Source organism: Zootoca vivipara, chromosome 7 (genome assembly GCF_963506605.1).
Source record: "Zootoca vivipara chromosome 7, rZooViv1.1, whole genome shotgun sequence".
NCBI classification, from domain to species: domain Eukaryota; kingdom Metazoa; phylum Chordata; class Lepidosauria; order Squamata; family Lacertidae; genus Zootoca; species Zootoca vivipara.
This window is the reverse complement of record NC_083282.1, coordinates 64,682,573-64,700,608: the sequence shown is the minus strand read 5'-3', so window position 1 is coordinate 64,700,608 and position 18,036 is coordinate 64,682,573. Positions and strand designations below refer to the sequence as shown.

At 45.3% G+C, this 18,036-nt stretch overlaps 1 protein-coding gene across 8 annotated transcripts in view; it reads left to right on the top strand.

The window, feature by feature from the left end:
* Positions 1 to 18,036, top strand: part of PTPN7 (protein tyrosine phosphatase non-receptor type 7) — a 37,288-nt gene that overhangs the window by 7,104 nt on the left and 12,148 nt on the right. For 6 of the 8 annotated variants that reach the window (XR_009557929.1, XM_060277194.1, XM_060277195.1 and 3 more), the window contains exons 4-8: positions 9,272 to 9,386; positions 9,688 to 13,183; positions 13,908 to 14,136; positions 16,318 to 16,501; positions 17,831 to 17,915. Coding sequence is in view for 7 of the 8 variants with exons in the window: in XM_060277194.1 (XP_060133177.1) it covers positions 14,018 to 14,136; positions 16,318 to 16,501; positions 17,831 to 17,915 (388 nt within the window). In the remaining variant the exon portion in view is untranslated. The remainder of the gene's footprint in view (positions 1 to 9,271; positions 9,387 to 9,687; positions 13,184 to 13,907; positions 14,137 to 16,317; positions 16,502 to 17,830; positions 17,916 to 18,036) is intronic. The other 2 variants (XM_060277193.1, XM_060277192.1) reach the window with 2 other exon arrangements.

The following is an 18,036-nucleotide window of genomic DNA, read 5'->3' as shown; positions in this document are numbered from 1 at the left end:
CTTGATCCATAAAATGAAAGGAATAATCATTGTTCTGTACTATAAAATAAGTAAGACAGTATACCGGTAGTAGATGATAGAAATTAACATTTATTTATTTTCTTAAGTGCACTGATGATGGTCATTGTTTGGATGGGGGCTTCTATCCATTTCTGCAGTCACACAATCAATCAGTAAGTAGCTGAACTGGGTTCCACAGAGTCACAAAAACAAGTCACAAAAACGAAGAACAAGTAACAGCAAAAAAACGAAAAAAGCCACACAAACAAAAACGCAAAAAAATAGCAAAAACCTAAGCTCCAAATATCACCTCTGTGTTGCGTGGGTGCTCGGGACTCAACAGCCGACATACACAACAGGAAGCCTCTGATTAGCAGCTGGGGGACTCAATTTACAAATGGAACACACACAACAGGAAGCGGAACATGTTCAGCTTCCAAGGCAAAGTTCACAACCAAAACACCTACTTCTAGGTTTGCAGTGTTCAATTTCCAAGTTGTTCATAAACTAAGCTGTTCTAAAACCAAGGTACCCCTGTACAGTATATATAAATCACAAGGGTAAGGCCAGGATAAGGAGGTACATTTTCAGCAAATTATTAAACTGTATACAGTGGAACCTCGGTTTATGAACACCTCGGTTTATGAATTTTTGGTTTATGAACACCGTGGACCCATCTGGAACGGATTAATTCATTTTCCATTACTTTCAATGGGAAAGTTCGCTTCAGTTTATGAATGCTTCAGTTTATGAACACACTTCCGGAACCAATTACACCCATGCTTCAGTTTATGAACGCTTCAGTTTAAGTACTCCGCGGACCCATCTGGAACGGATTAATCCACTTTCCATTACTTTCAATGGGAAAGTTCGCTTCAGTTTATGAACGTTTCAGTTTAAGTACCCCGCGGACCGTCTGGATCAGATTAATCCACTTTCCATTACTTTCAATTGGAAAGTTCGCTTCAGTTTATGAACGCTTCAGTTTATGAACAGACTTCCGGAACCAATTGTGTTCATAAACCGAGGTACCACTGTATTGGATGTAGAAGACACACCTCTTGATTATCTGCATTAGATCTGACACCCAAACGTTGTAAGAATAGCAAGCACAAAATGCCTTTCCTTCAGCCTTCTTCTTACTTTCAACTATGGTAATCCAGAGTGGTGCTGAGTCTCAGCTTCCTTCTCTTTTGCCACCTCTTTGTCCTTGAAGAACTCATTGGGGAAGAGGATGTGGACAAAAATTAGTTGGCTCTGCTTGTCAATGGCTCTGGCGCCACCTACTGTTGGCCTCCCTGCCTTCAGCCCTTCCCAGGGGGCACCAGCCACTACTACCCATCACTTCTGTTGAAGCAGAATTCAGCATATGTATGTGAAATAGGAATGGGGGAGCATCTTTGCCTCAGACAGCAAATTATGTTGGACCGGCCCTGTTTGTTTCCAACATTAGCTAGACAGATGCTTCTGATAGCTTTTAGATGCCTATTGTGAAGTTGTCCCGAGCAGTTAAAAAAATCTAATTTCAACTTTTCTGGTTTCAAATGGCAGCTGGAAACGTGGTGAAAATCCCCCAAAGGAGAGCATTAGTAAAAGAAGTCCATAAGTTTTCAAATGGAAGATTTAAAAGCAATCTTTGGATATTTGTGGCTAGTGGTGCTGGTTGGCAGGTACTGTTTCAAGTCATGAATGGTGCTGGGGTCTGCTTGGGGATCCAGCTGAGAAGTGAAATTAAAGGTGAGCATTAGTGATTAATTAGATGCCAAGGGTTTCCTTTGCAGCTGCAAGGCAAGCTGAGGTCATGGTCTGGAGCATGAAAGTTAGGAGGGGCAGCGAGGAGATCAGCGGGAGCTGCCACAGCCTTGAGACAGGCCGAGTTTGATGACAGAAGTGAAATAAATGAAGATTATTAGCTTGCAGATCAAGGCAGAAGCTCGGGGAACAGAGCACAGCAGAAACTAGCTGATTAGTAGCTTGTGGGAGCCATCCTCTTCTTGCAAAGCTTACGAAGGATTTGTGTAGCTGGAGCTGCCAGGAAAGGGAAATATTGTTCAATTGAAATGCTTGGCAGGATTGCAGGGAACTGTGCCCTCTAGTGGTGTATACATATATTGGCTTAATACTGCATGCCTGATTTGAAGAATATAACCATAGGAACATAGGAAGATGGCTTGTACTGAATCAAATCACTGGTCTATCTAGGGTCAGTATTGCCTACACTGTCTGGAAGCAGCTCTTCCAGGTTTCAGACAGCAGTCTCTCCTAAATTTACTTGGAGATGCTAGGGAATGAACCTGGGGCATTCTGCTTGCAAATCATATGCTCTAGCACTGAGCTATGGCCCTTATGCAGGGAGACTGGTACATACTGTACTATAAATCCCATGGCCAGGCACCGTTGCAGAGCCAGGGTTGTGATGCTATCCTTTTGGCTGTTATTAAGGCTGTTAGAGATGAGATGGGTACAGACAGTGCTATTTTTCTAGAAAAAGAGGTGCCAGAGCTCACCACAAACTTCACCATTATTCTCTTAGAACGGCAGTGGCACCCACCTGAGAGGTACCAGAGCTTAGCTTCATTGAGCTCAGGCTGGGGAGGGGGGGAGCCCTGGATATAAATACTGAGAGTGCTTACATTTCTGAAAGCATTAGCTATAGGGGAGAGAAATAAAGTAGCATGCTATCTCAACCTCCTAAAGGTGTTGAGTCTTGTAACATGTGAAAGAGTATTGCATTTAGAAACTCATGGCGCCAGCAATGAGAAAAAGAGAAAGACCCACTTTGTTTCTAAGAGCAGTTCATTTTAAAACTCTACGTGGCAGAGAGCAAGGTTGCTTTGAAGGGCCAGCTGCTCCCATACAAGCCTGTTTGTCCTCTGCAATCTCCCACAAATGTCTCTCCCCCAACCCAGCCAATGAAGCTGAGGTAAACAATGACCAGAAGGAGGGCCAGGGCTGTCTTAAGCATATTGGGCACCCTGGCGCCATGGTGTGATGATCCCTTCGCGCAGCGCGGTGCCCCCCTGGCAGCCCTGCGCCCTGGTGCCCTGCGCCGCCCAGCCTTGCCTTAGGGCCGGCCCTGAGGAGGGCTTTTTCAGTGGTGGCACCCTAGCTCTGGGACTTTCTTCTCAGGGAAGTATGCTTAGCGCTGGGTCTGATAACTTTAGCACCAGCTAAAACCTTCTTTTAAAAACAAAAGCAAAAAAACACCCAGTCATTTTAGATCTGTGGATTTTAACTCAGTGTCTTGCTGTTTGCTGTGTTGCTAACCCATTGCTCTCATCATTTTTATGGTTTTATTGGTCCTTTGTGAAGGATTTTAACTTTTACTGTACGTTGCTCCACAAAGCCTCTTAGCTTGAAAAAAAAAGCAGGACATGAATACTGAAAACAAACATACCAAGGGGAAATAATCGTAGTCCAGTAGTAAAATACAACTTTGCCAATGCCCCTCCCAGCCAGGTTCAAACTCTATTCAGCAGCATCTTCATTTAAATGGATTTCACAGGTAGCTGCAGCAGGGCAAAAAGTGATCTCTAAAGCCTTTAGACTGAGAAATGCTGGCAGTTTTTTACACTACAGTGGCACCTCAGTTTAAGAACAGACCTGTTTACAAACTATTCCGTTTATGAACTCTGCAAAACCAGAAGTAGTGTCCTGGTTTGCGAACTTTACCTTGGTCTAAGAACGGAATCCAAACTGTGGAAGGGCATCAGCGGCGGGAGGCCTCATTAGGGAAAGTGCGCCTCGGTTTAAGAATGGTTTCGGTTTAAGAACGGACTTCTGGAACGGATTAGGTTCATAAACTGAGGGACCACTGTATATTGCATTATTGTAACTTTATGGTGTTCATCAATACTCCAAGAGGGCTTTGTCTGGAGAGGCGACCTGAAAATATTCAAGAAGCTTAAGTGAGAGCGAGCGTTACCCTTGACAGATATCAACCAACACGAGCTTCAACTTAATTATGCCAAGACCACTTTTGGTCGATTAATGGCATTTCTCTGGAGCAGGTTAGCTGTTTCAAATATTTGGGCCAGGTAATCCGATCAAACAGGTCTTTTTGGCACACAGACATTATATTGCTACAAATGCATCCAAAGCAGCTATGCTGATTAGATCCTTATATGCCAAGAAACAGGCACAAACAGTGAAAGTGGCTTTGAGACTTTTTCAAATGAAAGTCCTCCCACTACTTTTGGTGGGCATTGCTTTGGGTTCATGTAGGGATTTTTTAAGACTGGAATCCATCCAATCGCAATTTCTTAGAGCCATCCTCAGGATCCCCCCTTCTGTAGTGGGTGCAGTCATGCAATTAGAGGCTGACTGCCAAGCTTTTCGGTACGTGGCCCTGAAAGCGAAGCTTTGGCTATGGCTTAAGCTATGCTTTAAACCCGTGGGTTTGGCCCCCTTGATATTGAGGGATGATTTTCAATCATCCTGGAAAAGGGAGGTCTTAGATGAAGTACAGACTTGTGGACTGTCACACCTTTACTTGGAGTCTATGACATAAAGTCAAGCTAGAGCCGTAATTGCTCAGAGATTGGGTGATATTGCTAGACAAGAGGACATAGCCTGTGTGAAACCAGGGATGTTCCTGGGGGAGCAGATCTATCAGGTTACACCAGCCCCTTATCTTGCGGTAATCCACTACGTGGAATACCGCAGACTCCTCACTGCGGCCAGACTGAACGTCCTCAATTCTGCGGTATTATGGGGAAGGTACAGGGGAGTTCCATACGATCAGAGAACTTGCCATTGTGCCCTGGGAGAGGGAGAGTCCACCGAACATACCCTCCTGAGTTGCCCTTTCTATGTAGATTTAAGACAATGTCTCATAGCCCCATGCCTATCTCAGCTTAGCTGTCTATCCAGAGAAAGTCAGGTTGTACATTTGTTGAATAATCCCACTGGGAAAACAGCTTCCTTGGTGGCCAAATTTCTCTTCCTAGCTCTCAAGCGTCGTAAGAGTAAAATCGGCTGCATCTGTATAGCCTTTATTAGTGCTACCCATGTTTTATTTTAGTTTTCAGATGTCTTAGATGTTTTAACTTTGTACTGAGAATTGTATCTTTTCTGACTGATGGTCGAATAAAGAATGATGATGATGATGATGACGACGACAGATACCGTACTTTTCTTCCCTTTTCTTTTCCTATCCCTCAGAAGCCTCATCTTCCAGTGAACTGTTGGTTTCCTTTTTTAAAGGTTTTCTAAAAGATTAGTCGTGCAGGACTGTGTGCACACTCACAGCTCTAAAAAAAGGGGGATACTCTGGGTTCTGTTTGCACACTCTTTGCTTTGTGTGCACTCTACTCCATCTGGACAACTCACATACTCCTCACAAATTCCACAGCTGAATTCTGCAGCCTGTATAAATCATGTAAGCAGAGTGCATTAGCGCAAGTTCTCGTTTTGCTAATAATGGGTGAGGGCAAGGTTTTTGAATAAACTGTACAAGGCACTGAAGTTTCCCTCTCAGCCAGGGGAAATGTTGCTTGGCAGGAATTGCCCACTCTTTCAAGAAAAACATTCCAGCCACAAGGATGAGAAACTTCCATTCTCTCTCTCTCTCTCTCTCTCTCTCTCTCTCTCTCTCTCTCTCTCTCTCTCTCTCTCTCTCTCTCTCAACAAAGGTTCTCAGGATCCTGAACTTTGAACCCAGGTTTCTACACTCCCAAGTAGTAAGGGCACACACACAGCCTTCTTCACCCTCAAAATAAATGCACTTTTGCATTGCTTGGGGGGGGTATATGCACTTGTCACAAAACAAATGAAAAACTGAACGAAATGGGTCTGTTTGGTTCAACCTTTCTTCATTACAAAAGGAATGCCATCGTGAGTAACAAGTGGGGAGAATTGGGTTCCTGTTTGCTCTCCTACGGTATCTGGATTCACAGGAAGCTGTCTTTTGTTGAGTCAGAGCACTGGTTCAGCGTTTTAGACAGATGTTGTCAACCCTATCCGATGACACCAGAGATTGAACCTGGGATCTGTTGCATTCAAAACATATGTTCTGCCACTGAGGTATGACACACCTCCATCCCCATCACTCATGTGAGAATGTGTGTTACCTTTCTCTAACACATCAGCTGAATTTAGTGTCTGACACCCACACAGATGAGTCTGCCAGTGGAGGCTGATGTTCCCTCTTCCCTGGATGCCCCAGAACAACACAGTGCTCAGTCCAGGGCATTCGGGGGGGGGGGAATGGCAGCTGCCAGGAGATGGCTGCAAAAAATTAACTCCATTAGAAAAAAGTAAAAGGGGTAGTAAAGGAGGAAAGTAACAAAACAAATTATTTTTTAAAAAACAACAGCACCAGCAACTAAACACTTGTGGTTTAAACAAATAAATGATTCAATGAATAAAAAATACCAGTGGCCCAGAGATGGAAAGAAGATAAAGTCTTGACCAGAGATGAATGGCTGATGAAGATGATAGACTATGCAGAGATGGCGAAACTGACGGGGAAAACCAGAAACCAGGAATAGAGGAACTTTAAGAAGGGATGGGAAAAATTTGTCATGTACCTGAGAGAACACTGTAAACAATGCAGGTGGCGCTGTGGTCTAAACCACTGAGCCTCTTGGACTTGCCAATCAGAAGGCCGACGTTCATATCCGCGCAATGGGGGTGAGCTCCCGTTGCTCTGTCCCAGCTCCTGCCAACCCAGCAGTAGGAAAGCACGCCAGTGCAAGTAGATAAATAGGTACCGCTGCGGCGGGAAGGTAAATGGCGTTTCCGTGCACTCTAGCTTCTGTCACGGTGTCCCGTTGCACCAGAAGTGGTTTAACTTTAGTCATGCTGGCCACATGACCCGGAAAGCTGTCTGTGGACAAACGCCGGCTCCCTCGACCTGAAAGCGAGATGAGCACTGCAACCCCATAGTCGCCTTTGACTGGACTTAACCATCCAGGGGTCCTTTACCTTTTACCTAAACAACTAACAACTTTGGCAGGATTTGAGTAACGCTTGTAATGTACTAAAAAAAAAAACTAAGGTAAAAATGAATTATTTAAGAAAAATAGAGGAAATAAGTGAAGCAGTTGAAAAAAGATTGAAAATGGTAACCGTGGAAGGGTGGAGGGGAGTCAAAGGATTCAAGGAATCCTAGATGATGATGATGATGATGATGATGATGATGATGACGACAACTAATGTTTGAATTTAAATATGCAATGTAAAACCAATTAAAAAGATTTGTAAAAAAAAGAGGAATAGAATAAGGAATTTTTTTGAAAAAGAAAGTGCATGCCTTCTTGCATTGTTCTCCATATTCCTTACAGGTTTTGGAAGTAGCAGTGCAGAGGAAAAACCTGGGACTGTGGGGCAGAGGGGGCGGATGGGTGAGGTTTGAGCCTTTCTCTCCACACCACTTCTCAGCTGAAAATCCCCACCTCCCCAGGGTGCTGTTTCCCATCCCCATCCCAAAAGGTACAACTTGCTCTAATGAGACCTTTGGAAACAAATAGCAGCTTCAGAAGGGTTATTTTCAGCCAGAAAAGGGTGCAGCGCAAAAGATGATGTCCCTCCTCGTGTACCGTGGCACCAGTTTGGATTGTTCTCCCCCCCCCGCCCCCTCACCATGGCTGCTGTTTCTATTAATAATAATAAAAAGCAAGGGAGAGATCATCACATGATTAATGTCTAATGACGGCCTGATTGTATGCATTGCACTTCATTAGAATTCTGCTCAGGCTGGGCCAGGGCCCCTGGCAATTATGCTGTTAGCTGGCAGCCAGGGGGGTGCAGAGGAGGAACTTGCAGCAGCAGAAGGCATTGGATGGGAGGGGGCAGCTGAGTAATTCTAACAGTCAACAGCCACAGAGGAAAAACAGTGCGACTGTTTGCTACAGCTTGCCACAGTCTCCAGAGGGAGGAAGATGTGGCTCGGTTGCAAATCCAGGGCAGTTAATCTTGGACCTGTGGGGATATTTTCAGGAACTCTAGTCTCCCATTTCCACCCCATCTGCTTCCAAATGCAGAAAATCTGAAGGCCAAACTAGACATAAAGCTTAGGTTGCCAGGTGAAAAAAAAATTTAATCAGAACTTTGACTTTTGATTATTTTTGGCCTTTTTGCCTGGGTGGGATGCTGTGGGCCACATTTTTTTTAAAGCCTTTAGGGTTTTTTAATTCTGGTTTTAATATATGTATGTGTTTGTCTGTTTGCTTAAAATATTGTAAGTCACTTTGGCTTGACAAAGAAAGTGACCTATGCATTTAATAAGTAAATAAAGATAAATAGGCAGAAGATTCGGTTGTAGGACTTAATATTAGGGTTGGGTGAAGGCTGAAGGCAAATTGGAAGTTGAAAGGTTTTTCAGATTTCTTTTGATTTGTGGTGTGCATCTTCTCTTCTTAATAAAGCCTGAATAGCAAGCTGGCAATCTAGCTGATTAAACTCTGAAATGATCCCAAGGCAGATCAGAGCCTACTGGCGGTTTCATTTTGCAGAGGGTCCTAGCATCTAAGAAAGAACTGAGCCGTTTTTTAACCACTTCCTCTTCCACCTCCTCCGCTCTCTTTGCCTCTTTCTCTCAAACCACCCTGTCAATTTCGCTTCCTGTTATTGATGATTTCACCTGAAACTCAAAGGAAGGTCAGGAAGGTCTTTTTTTAAAAAAAAAATGCAATGAATTCTATGTCTGCACGTGTTAACAAAAATCTTCTGCTGACAGTTATTAGCAAAATGCAAATATTCCGATGGAGTTCTGCATCGGACCATTTGCATTTGCAGAAGAGAGTTGTTTTTAAACGGGATATATATGAGTCCCATGGACTGCAAGAAGATCAAACCTATCCATTCTTAAGGAAATCAGCGCTGAGTGCTCACTGGAAGGACTGATCCTGAAGCTGAGGCTCCAATACTTTGGCCACCTCATGAGAAGAGAAGATTCCGTGGAAAAGACCCTGATGCTGGGAAAGATTGCGGGCACTAGGAGAAGGGGACGACAGAGGACGAGATGGTTGGACAGTGTTCTCGAAGCTACGAACATGAGTCTGACCAAACTGCGGGAGGCAGTGCAAGACAGGAGTGCCTGGCGTGCTCTGGTCCATGGGGTCACTAGCACCTGCCAGCATGGTCAATGGGCAAGGATGGCAGGGGTAGTGATCCACCATCATTACTGAGGCTTACCTAAGTGGCCCCATGTTGGATAGTGTGTTGGCACAGATAGGTCTGTGCAGGTGCCAGGCAGAGCCAATGTGGCCCTCCCACCAGTGTGTCTATGCAGCTCCCATGCTACTGGCATCTTCTCTCCCCCCCGCAGGTGCTAGTGCCAGGACTCAGGAGTATTGCTACCCACCACCACCACGCCAGCCACTCTGAAGCCACAGTGTAAAATGGAAGCGTTTGAAACCATTCTTCCCTTGCTGTTGTGGTGGGTGAGTTTGGGCTGGATGCCTAGAAAGCTGCATGTCTAATTAATCTCAAGCTCTTCCCTGTTCTGGGTTATCCCTGCCACTTTCAATCTGTGGGTAGACCTGTGCCATAAATGTAAAGCACATTCAATGCATATGACTTCCCCCAAAAGAATCCTGGGAACTGTAGTTTGCTTAGGATGCTGGGAATGGTAGCATTAGGCCCAAACCCTGATTTGTTTCACTCCAGACAAACTGGGAGCTGTAACCAAGATTTGTTCCGCAAAGCTGGGTCCACACTTGACGGGTCCTTTTCTGCTTACAGGCTCTATTCTGCTTTTCCTATACCTTCTGAAACAGAGTAACCAACATTAATATTGGATTGAAGATAAGGTTCTTTGTGGCATCATCCAGCAGATATGAATTTGGGTTTCTTCCTCGAAACCCTAATAGTAACTGATTGCTTTTCTGCCATGTTTGTCAGCTGAACATATTTTGTCCACACTGCTGCCCACATCCTTTCCATTTTCTTGCCTGCAGCTTGTTCAGAACTCAGCAATTTTCTACAGTGGAAAGAGTCCTCCTCATTTTGGTTATCTGTATGAGATCTCAACTGCAGTGTGTTTCAACAACTGACATTGTGTTGCCCAATCGTGTTGCCGTGTAATGCTGTGCAAACTTCCATTGTCTTCACCAGCTTAAATACTTCTGTTTCATTGCACAGTTTTTGTCTGTTTATTATTGCTACCCCCTCCCTTTCCTTATTATTTAGGTTCTTAAATAAAGCTTTATTGCCCAATGTATCAACAGCATCCAAGAAGAATTCCCAACTCAAGCTACGTACACATGGCTGGCTTAAAACACAGCCAGGTCAAAAAATTTCTCAATACAGTTCAAAAGTGGTTTTCCCCAAACTACATCAAAATGTAGTATTCCATGAAAAACAACAGGATTGATGCTGTGGCTAACATCGTATGTACTCAGTGGTGGGAGTGCACTGCAGAGCCTAGGGCTTGCCGATCAGATGGTCGGCAGTTTGAATCCTCGTGACGGGGTCGGTCCCAGCTCCTGCCAACCTAGCAGTTCGAAAGCACGTCAAAGTGCAAGTAGATAAATAGGTACCGCTCCAGCGGGAAGGTAAACGGCGTTTCCGTTTGCTGCTCTGGATCGCCAGAAGCGGCTTAGTCATGCTGGCCACATGACCCAGAAGCTGTCTGTGCCTGCGGACAAACGCCGGCTCTTGCGGCCAGTAAAGTGAGATGAGCACCACAACCCCAGAGTCGTCCGTGACTGGACCAAATGGTCAGGGATCCCTTTACCTCAGGGGTCAGCAAACTTTTTCAGCAGGGGGCCGGTCCACTGTCCCTCAGACCTTGTGGGGGGCCAGACTATATTTTGGAAAAAAATATGAACGAATTCCTATGCCCCACAAATAACCCAGAGATGCACTTTAAATAAAAGCACACATTCTAATCATGTAAAAACACCAGGCAGGCCCCACAAATAACCCAGAGATGCATTTTAAATAAAAGCACACATTCTTTTCATGTAAAAGCATGCTGATTCCTGGACCGTCTGCGGGCCGGATTTAGAAGGCGATTGGGCCGCATCTGGCCCCCGGGCCTTAGTTTGGGGACCCCTGCTTTACCTTTACAAATACTTACCTGAGAATAAGTACTGCAGACCTCAGTGGAATAAGTAAACATGCATAGGATTGGGCAGTTAGTCATGGGTATCTCAGGACAACAGTGTATCTAACATGCAGAGAGATGGATTGATCTACTCCAGGCACCCCAACCTTTGGCCCTCCAGATGTTTTGGACTACAATTCCCATCATCCCTGACCACTGGTCCTGTTAGCTAGGGGATCATGGGAGTTGTAGGCCAAAATATCTGAAGGGGTGCAGGTTGGGGATCTACTCCTTTCTTGCTTTTTTTTCTTGCTTTTTTACTGTACTCAGGATGAATGCAGGATTATACAGAATAACCCTTTGCCAGGATAACCTTACAATTCCATTAGTGTGGTAGGTAGAATGTCAAAGAGGGCATTGAGTCCAGCAAGCAAGAAAAGGGCAGAATCCTCCACAAAATCATTGTGGGTGGGTGATACCAAGCCCCAAGAATAATACAGAGGACATGCTATCGTCCTCCAGATCAAAATATTCAAGGAGAATTTGAAATGAAGGATGAGAGCAAAGAAGCACTCATACGAGAAAATGTTGCAGTAATGGGTTCTTCACAAAGATTGCTCCAGTCACAACAAAGAGATGAAATTTCCAGATATTCTAAATGACCGTGCCCTAGAACAGTTGGTCATGGAAGCAACCAGAGGAGTGGCAAACCAGGACTTAATATTACGAGTGGTGCCCAGGACCTGGTGTGATCTGTAAATGTGGTTGGCACAATTGGGAACAATGAGTCTAGCGCTATTAAATTAAATATGTATGTGAATGTCTAATTGCCAAGGAAATCCAACATGGTCAAATTTGACTTCAAAAAAGAAAACTTCCTCAAAATGAGGGGATTGGTAAAAAGGAAGTAGTAGCCTGAATAGGATGCTGGACCAAGTGGTCCTTTGATTTATTTCAACAAGAATCTTTTTATTTTGCTTTAGTGTCCTATTGTGTTCAAGAACCCTGCTGTAGCAGATTAAGGATGCTTCCAGGTGGGGGTTTAATATTACAGATTATTCAGATCTGTTTTTTTTCTGTGTGCAAAATGGACGTGCAAATGCCCACACATTTTTCACAGGCATTTCAGTATTTCCTGTCCATATCAGTGGATGACTGAGGGAGTGTTTTTGTGCTGTGTCTGCTGGACCCTCACCTCAATCACAACTTCCCTGCCCTCTACTACCTTTCCCTCTTCTAGGTCTGCACACAAATATTTCTGTACTTGTGCACATGCTAATAAGGGCACATGCTAATAGTAATTGGGAGCTCGGTCTAACATTCCTTTTGATCCCTCAGATTTGCACAAAATCAAAAATTGTGCAAGCTAATTTACAATTGCTTGACTGTGTGCATTTGAACACGTCTTGGGTAGGGACATTAAACAAACAAACAAAGAAACAAAAAACCTGAGGTGTGTGTGCAGCTAGCTGCACACATGCCCTTTCAGTACCTAACTGGCATAGCTGAATCAATAAATTAGAAGACAGGGACAAACACAAAGGCCATGCCTGCTGGTATGCACAGGAAAGACCAAAGTTGCTTCTCCTATACATATTGAAATATTGTCTGGGTATGGACTACTCTTGTCTAATTTGAATGGGGTGGTGGAGGAGTGGATTAACAGCTAAATAATGCTCAAATGTGGGCAAGCCCTTTACAAATTGCTCCTCTGAAATGGATTGCTAAAATCTGGATTTGCCATCAGTGTGGCACAATGGAATTGTTGCTCTGCTAGCTTTTGCCTATCGCTGGACTGTGGCCTTCAGAAGATTGCCCCGTCTGAGAGCCAAATTCCCACCCTTGATTCAAGGAGACATTCGGCATCTGTGTTATCTGCAACCAGAGATCTACTGTTTTCTGTTGGACAGCTGAAATATAGTGGTCCTTGGGGCAGAATGCTCAGAAAGGATCTGAGTCTCCACACTGCCTTGCGAGAGCTCCCCGGGGGGGCTGTGCAGCGGATGGAGCTGTGAAGTTTGTGGCCGGCACATGTGTGTGGGTGGCTGCAAGGGTGGAGCAAGAGGAGGAAGTGCCAGAGCAACCACCAGCATAGTGATAAGGAATTTCCTGCGCTCGCTTTTTATTTATTTATTTCACCGGGTGCCTGGTCATAAACAGCAGGAGAGATGGGTTTGCCGACAGCAGTGGGTGAGTGACTATCCAACCGGAACAGGGTGGGCATGGGAGAAAACCTCTGTGTCTGCTAAGTGTGTGTTGTGGAGACGGAGGGGAGAGGAAATAATGCCCAGATGCTGGGGCTGAACAGGAGTGCCATGCTCAAGAATGCCCATTTGATTTAAGGGGCCTGTGACTTCCCAATTGGTTTATGTGAACTTGGTTGCCCATAGCTCTGCTATTTGTGCCTTTCTCTTTCCTAAGATGGACTACCGTAGGAAAAACATGTTCCCTCCTCTGGCTCTGCAGGAATGGGTTCACTGTCCACAGGTTCTAATTTGGTGGATGTGCATGTGTGTTGATGTAAGCGGTAGTCTTGTTCCAGACCTTACACACAGAGATTCCTTCTAGACTGGGATTTTGTACCCCCACCTGCAGGAAGTGGCATGTTCCAAAGACAGCCATGTTCTACATGAGGGTTTCCCAAACTTGGGTCTCCGGCTATTTTTAGGACTACAGTTCCCATCATTTCTGACCACTGGTCCTGCTAGCTAAGGATGATGGGAGTTGTAGTCCAAAAATAGCCCGGAGATCCAAGTTTGGGAAACCCTGGTCTAGACATTCTCTGAGCGAGGCTCTGTTAGGTGTACATGGGGCTTTTCGTTGCAGCCTCTTCCTTCCTAACAGGGGCGTGAGTGACATACAGGAAGTTGACGGAGCTCTCTTCAAGGAACTGCTTGCTTTTTGTGGTTTCTAGGTGTTCCTCCAGCCCCATGGGCTCGCTGACCCGCATGGCACCTGCTCTCAGGGTTCCTCGGGTGGCTGGCCTCTCATACCTCAGTCCAGAGAATCCTTTGCCGGCACAGCATGGTCCTCTCCTGTTCAGCATGCCCTAAAGTCAATCGTTTCAGCCTGCTACGTGAGCGAAAGAGGGCAGGAATGGAGAAGTGTCAGGAAGTCAAGAAACATGTGCGTCTGCAGGATAGGTAAGTTGAGAGTGCTCTGTGTTCCAGGCTCAATGTGCAGATACGAGGGGCTGAGAGTTTATGTTGTTCTAGAAAGCCACTTAACAGATGAAAAGGGGTGCTTTGGGAGAAAAGGGGACTCACAGCATCCTAGTAGTGAGGATGCCCATACTTCCATGGGCAGCTTTATATGAACCAGGATGCTTCCAGCGGCATGCAGCTGTATGCAGGACCAGTGCTGAGAACAATGCCTGGGATTTTTTAGAAATAAGACTCTGACCATGCTTAGTATTATAATTATTGTTTATTATAGTTATTTGCCACTTTTTACAAGAAGGTGTCTCAAAGTGGCTTGTCTCAAAGTGGCTTGCAATGGAAGAACACGAAGACATATTAAAGCCTATTATAAGACTGCAAGGAAAACCCCAAAAGGCTCATCCATAAATATATGTAAGGGGAAAGTGGAAGGACGGGTGGGATGGGGGAACATCTCTTGGACCTGTGACTTGAAATCATGGGACAAACATCCTAAATTACTGGCTGCACCTCTACTCATTTTACTCAGCAACATGTCAACCTTCCCATCAACCTACCACTCTTCCCACTAACCCACCCTTTTCTGAACCCTCACGCCTCCCGACCCCTCACGTGACACTGCATCCCCCCCCGCCCCCGCCCCCGGATCTTTCGCTTTCCACCTCATGCCATTGCTGCAGCCAAGTTGGATAAAGAGGTGGCCTGGCAACATGAGCACTACAGGAAAGAGGCCAGAAGCGGTGGCTGGTCTGGGGATCTGCCACTGCCCCTCCTAGCCAGACTGGCTCTTTATCATAAGTGGTGGCATTGGCAGAAGCAGATTACCAGACTGGCAGACCCTGGCTTCTGACCACCTTCCTCCTTCTTGCATTGGGCTATTTTTTTTCACCCTAATTGGCAGCGGTACAAAACCAGTCAGTCTGGGGGTCTAGATCCAGGAGCAGAGGCCCCAGGGCAGGTAGGCAGAAGAGCCAGTGGAGCTGCTACAGTTGTTCCAGCTGACCCTTTGCAGCTTGCCTAGACCACCCATTCACTGCCTCTCATTACACTGTATTTCACAACACCACCTGTCTGTGGACAAGTGAACTGCAGGATGATGACATTCTTACATTATTATTATATAGTAAAAAAAGCAATTCTAACCCACAAACATACATGATTTCCATCAAATTAAGGGCTGAAGGCCTGGGTAAATAAAAAATCAGGTTTTTGCCTGATGCCTAAATGCAGAATGATCACGTCAGGTGTGTCTCCTATGGGAGAGCATTTTATAAGCAGGGAGCCACCACAGAAAAGGCCTTTTTTTGTCCTGTCACCCTCTGTACCTCCCTTAGAGGGGACACACAGAGAAGGGCATAACACTGGTATGAATTCTCCTTGCCCTGTTTATGCTTAGTCTGGAACATTTCTGTTCTGGAAGAATGAATGGACTGCCATAATCATTAGAACCAATTTGAGGATTTTTTAAATATATCGTTGCAATATCAGTCTGAAACTGGGCCAACATAGGAACTCTCTGGCTGGTTAATGTGTGGCACTCATGAACTGGGGTCCCAATAACTGTGTAGTGACAATATTGCTTTGGTACTGTATGCTGCATATTCAGCGTATAATAGTTAAATCCTCAATCTCAGGCTTCCCTTCTAGTTTCTCTCAGTCTGGAGTAGCTGTCTAGGGCAGGCATCCCCAAACTTAGGCCCTCCAGATGTTTTGGACTACAGTTCCCATCTTCCCTGACCACTGGTCTTGTTAGCCAGGGATCATGGGAGTTGTAGGCCAAAACATCTGGAGGGCCGCAGTTTGGGGGGTGCCTGGTCTAGGGTATTTATTTATTATTTAGATTTGTTGTCCTCCCTTTGGCATAAGGTCCTTGGGTAGGTTACAAAAATGTAAAAATATAATATTAGAATTTAAAACAATTTATAATCAGAAGATGGAGGGGGAAGCATTGTCAATATACACTTGGCAAGTAAATGAAATTTACTTGCATCGTTCTATAAGATTTATGCAGGGTTAAAATTCCCTTTGATCCCAGTTACTATTGTGCATCTTTTCAGTAGCTTGCAGCAGCATATTTTACCCCTTTCACACAACTCTTCCACCCTATTCTATAGATGGCTTTCTCTAGGCTTATAATTTGTACATTTGGGTTTCTCTCCCTTTCAGAAGGGGCTCCAACGTGTCGCTGGTGCTGGACATGAGTTCCCTGAGCAACACAGAACCCATTTCATCCGTCTCCACCCCAAGGGATGTCACAGTGAAGCTCCTGAACACCACCAGTCATGTTCTTACTCAGAGGATGCTCCAGCAGCAGAACTGGAGCCTAGAGGAGCTTCAAGAGGAGTTTGCGGTGAGATACTCAGAACTGCCTCATCCTGATTTCATTCCAAGCTAAGCTCCTCCAATTGCGCACCATCCTGCAATCTAGAGGCAATCCACTCCTGCATATTGTGGAACTGGGAGAGATTCAGAGGAGAGCAACCAGAATGCTCAAGGGAAGGTTCCAGAATTTGGGGTTGTTTTTTTTAGTTTACAGGAAAGGTGAGAGAGGCAACATGATACAATTGCATAAAATGATGCATGGTTTGGTGAAAGTTGATAAAGTATTTTCTTCTTCTTCCCCTCTCCCTCTCTTAGTTATAGTACTAGATCATGAGGATCTCACTCTCTTAACACTAGATCTCATGGGCATCCAATGAAGCTGAATGTTGTAAGACAAAATAAAGTACTTCTTCACACAGCACATTGTTAAACGATGGAATTAGCTCCCATAGGAGGGCAATGATGGCTACCAACTTCGAAGGCTTTAAAAGAAGGTTAAACAAATTCATGACGAATAAGGCTCTCAATAGCCACTAGCCATGATTCTTATGTTCTGCCCAATGTGGGAGGCAGTATGCCTCTGAATGACAGTTGCTGGTAATTACAACAGGGGAGAGTGCTCAGGTCCTGATGTTGGGCTTTTCCTAGGCATCTGGTTGTGAGAACAGGATGCGGAACTAGATGGGTCACTGGTCTGATCCAGCTCCCTCTTCTTATGTGTTCCCATTAGAAAACTGTTCTACCTGTGGTTCTCCAGATGCTGTTGGACTCCCAACTCCCATGTCCCCCACCCAGCATGGCCAATGGTAAAGGAGGATGGGAGTTGTAGTCCAAGAACATCTGGAGAGTCACATGTTTCCCAGTCTATGGCAAGAAGCATTTTGTGCCTAGCATCTTCACAGAGCAGGAAGTTCCTCCCTTTTTTCCTGGGTTTTATAAGATGAATAATAACACCACTACTCTTTATAAAGAGCTGGGCTTCTTTAGGCTGGTGAGAGATCACCATAACAGTCCCTTTGGGCTGATAGCAGGTTAAAAAGGGAACAATTCAGAGTATGTTTTGGGAAGCAAAAACATATATGCATTTATGGTCTCTCTTTCCAGCACTTTGGGTGCTTTATGTTTCAGAGAGGGGAATATTTCAGCAATCAGGGCTATCTCAAGCCGGTCGGGCGCCCTGGCGCCGTGGCACGGAGATTGCTCTGGCACCCCCGCCCTGGTGGGTGGGCGCAGCGCGGCTTCCGCTCGGCTTCGCCGCACAGCGCCCTCCTGCCAGCCCGGCGCCCTTGCACCCTGCGCCACCGAGACTACCCCTAGAGCCGGGCCTGTCAGCAATTCCTTCTTTCCTCCTTTACAGAAAATCCCCTCCAACTTTGCCAGTGCAGAAGAGCTGGACATCCCCAGGCGAGCAGCAAAAGACAGATATAAATCCATCCTACCAAGTATGTTTGCCTCTTGTGAACAAGGAGAGTGGAGAGATGGCAGAGGAAGGCGGAGCAATGGACCAATCTATTCTCATTTGTATTCTTTGGCCAGTGTCAGGTCACATTTGCACCATATAGC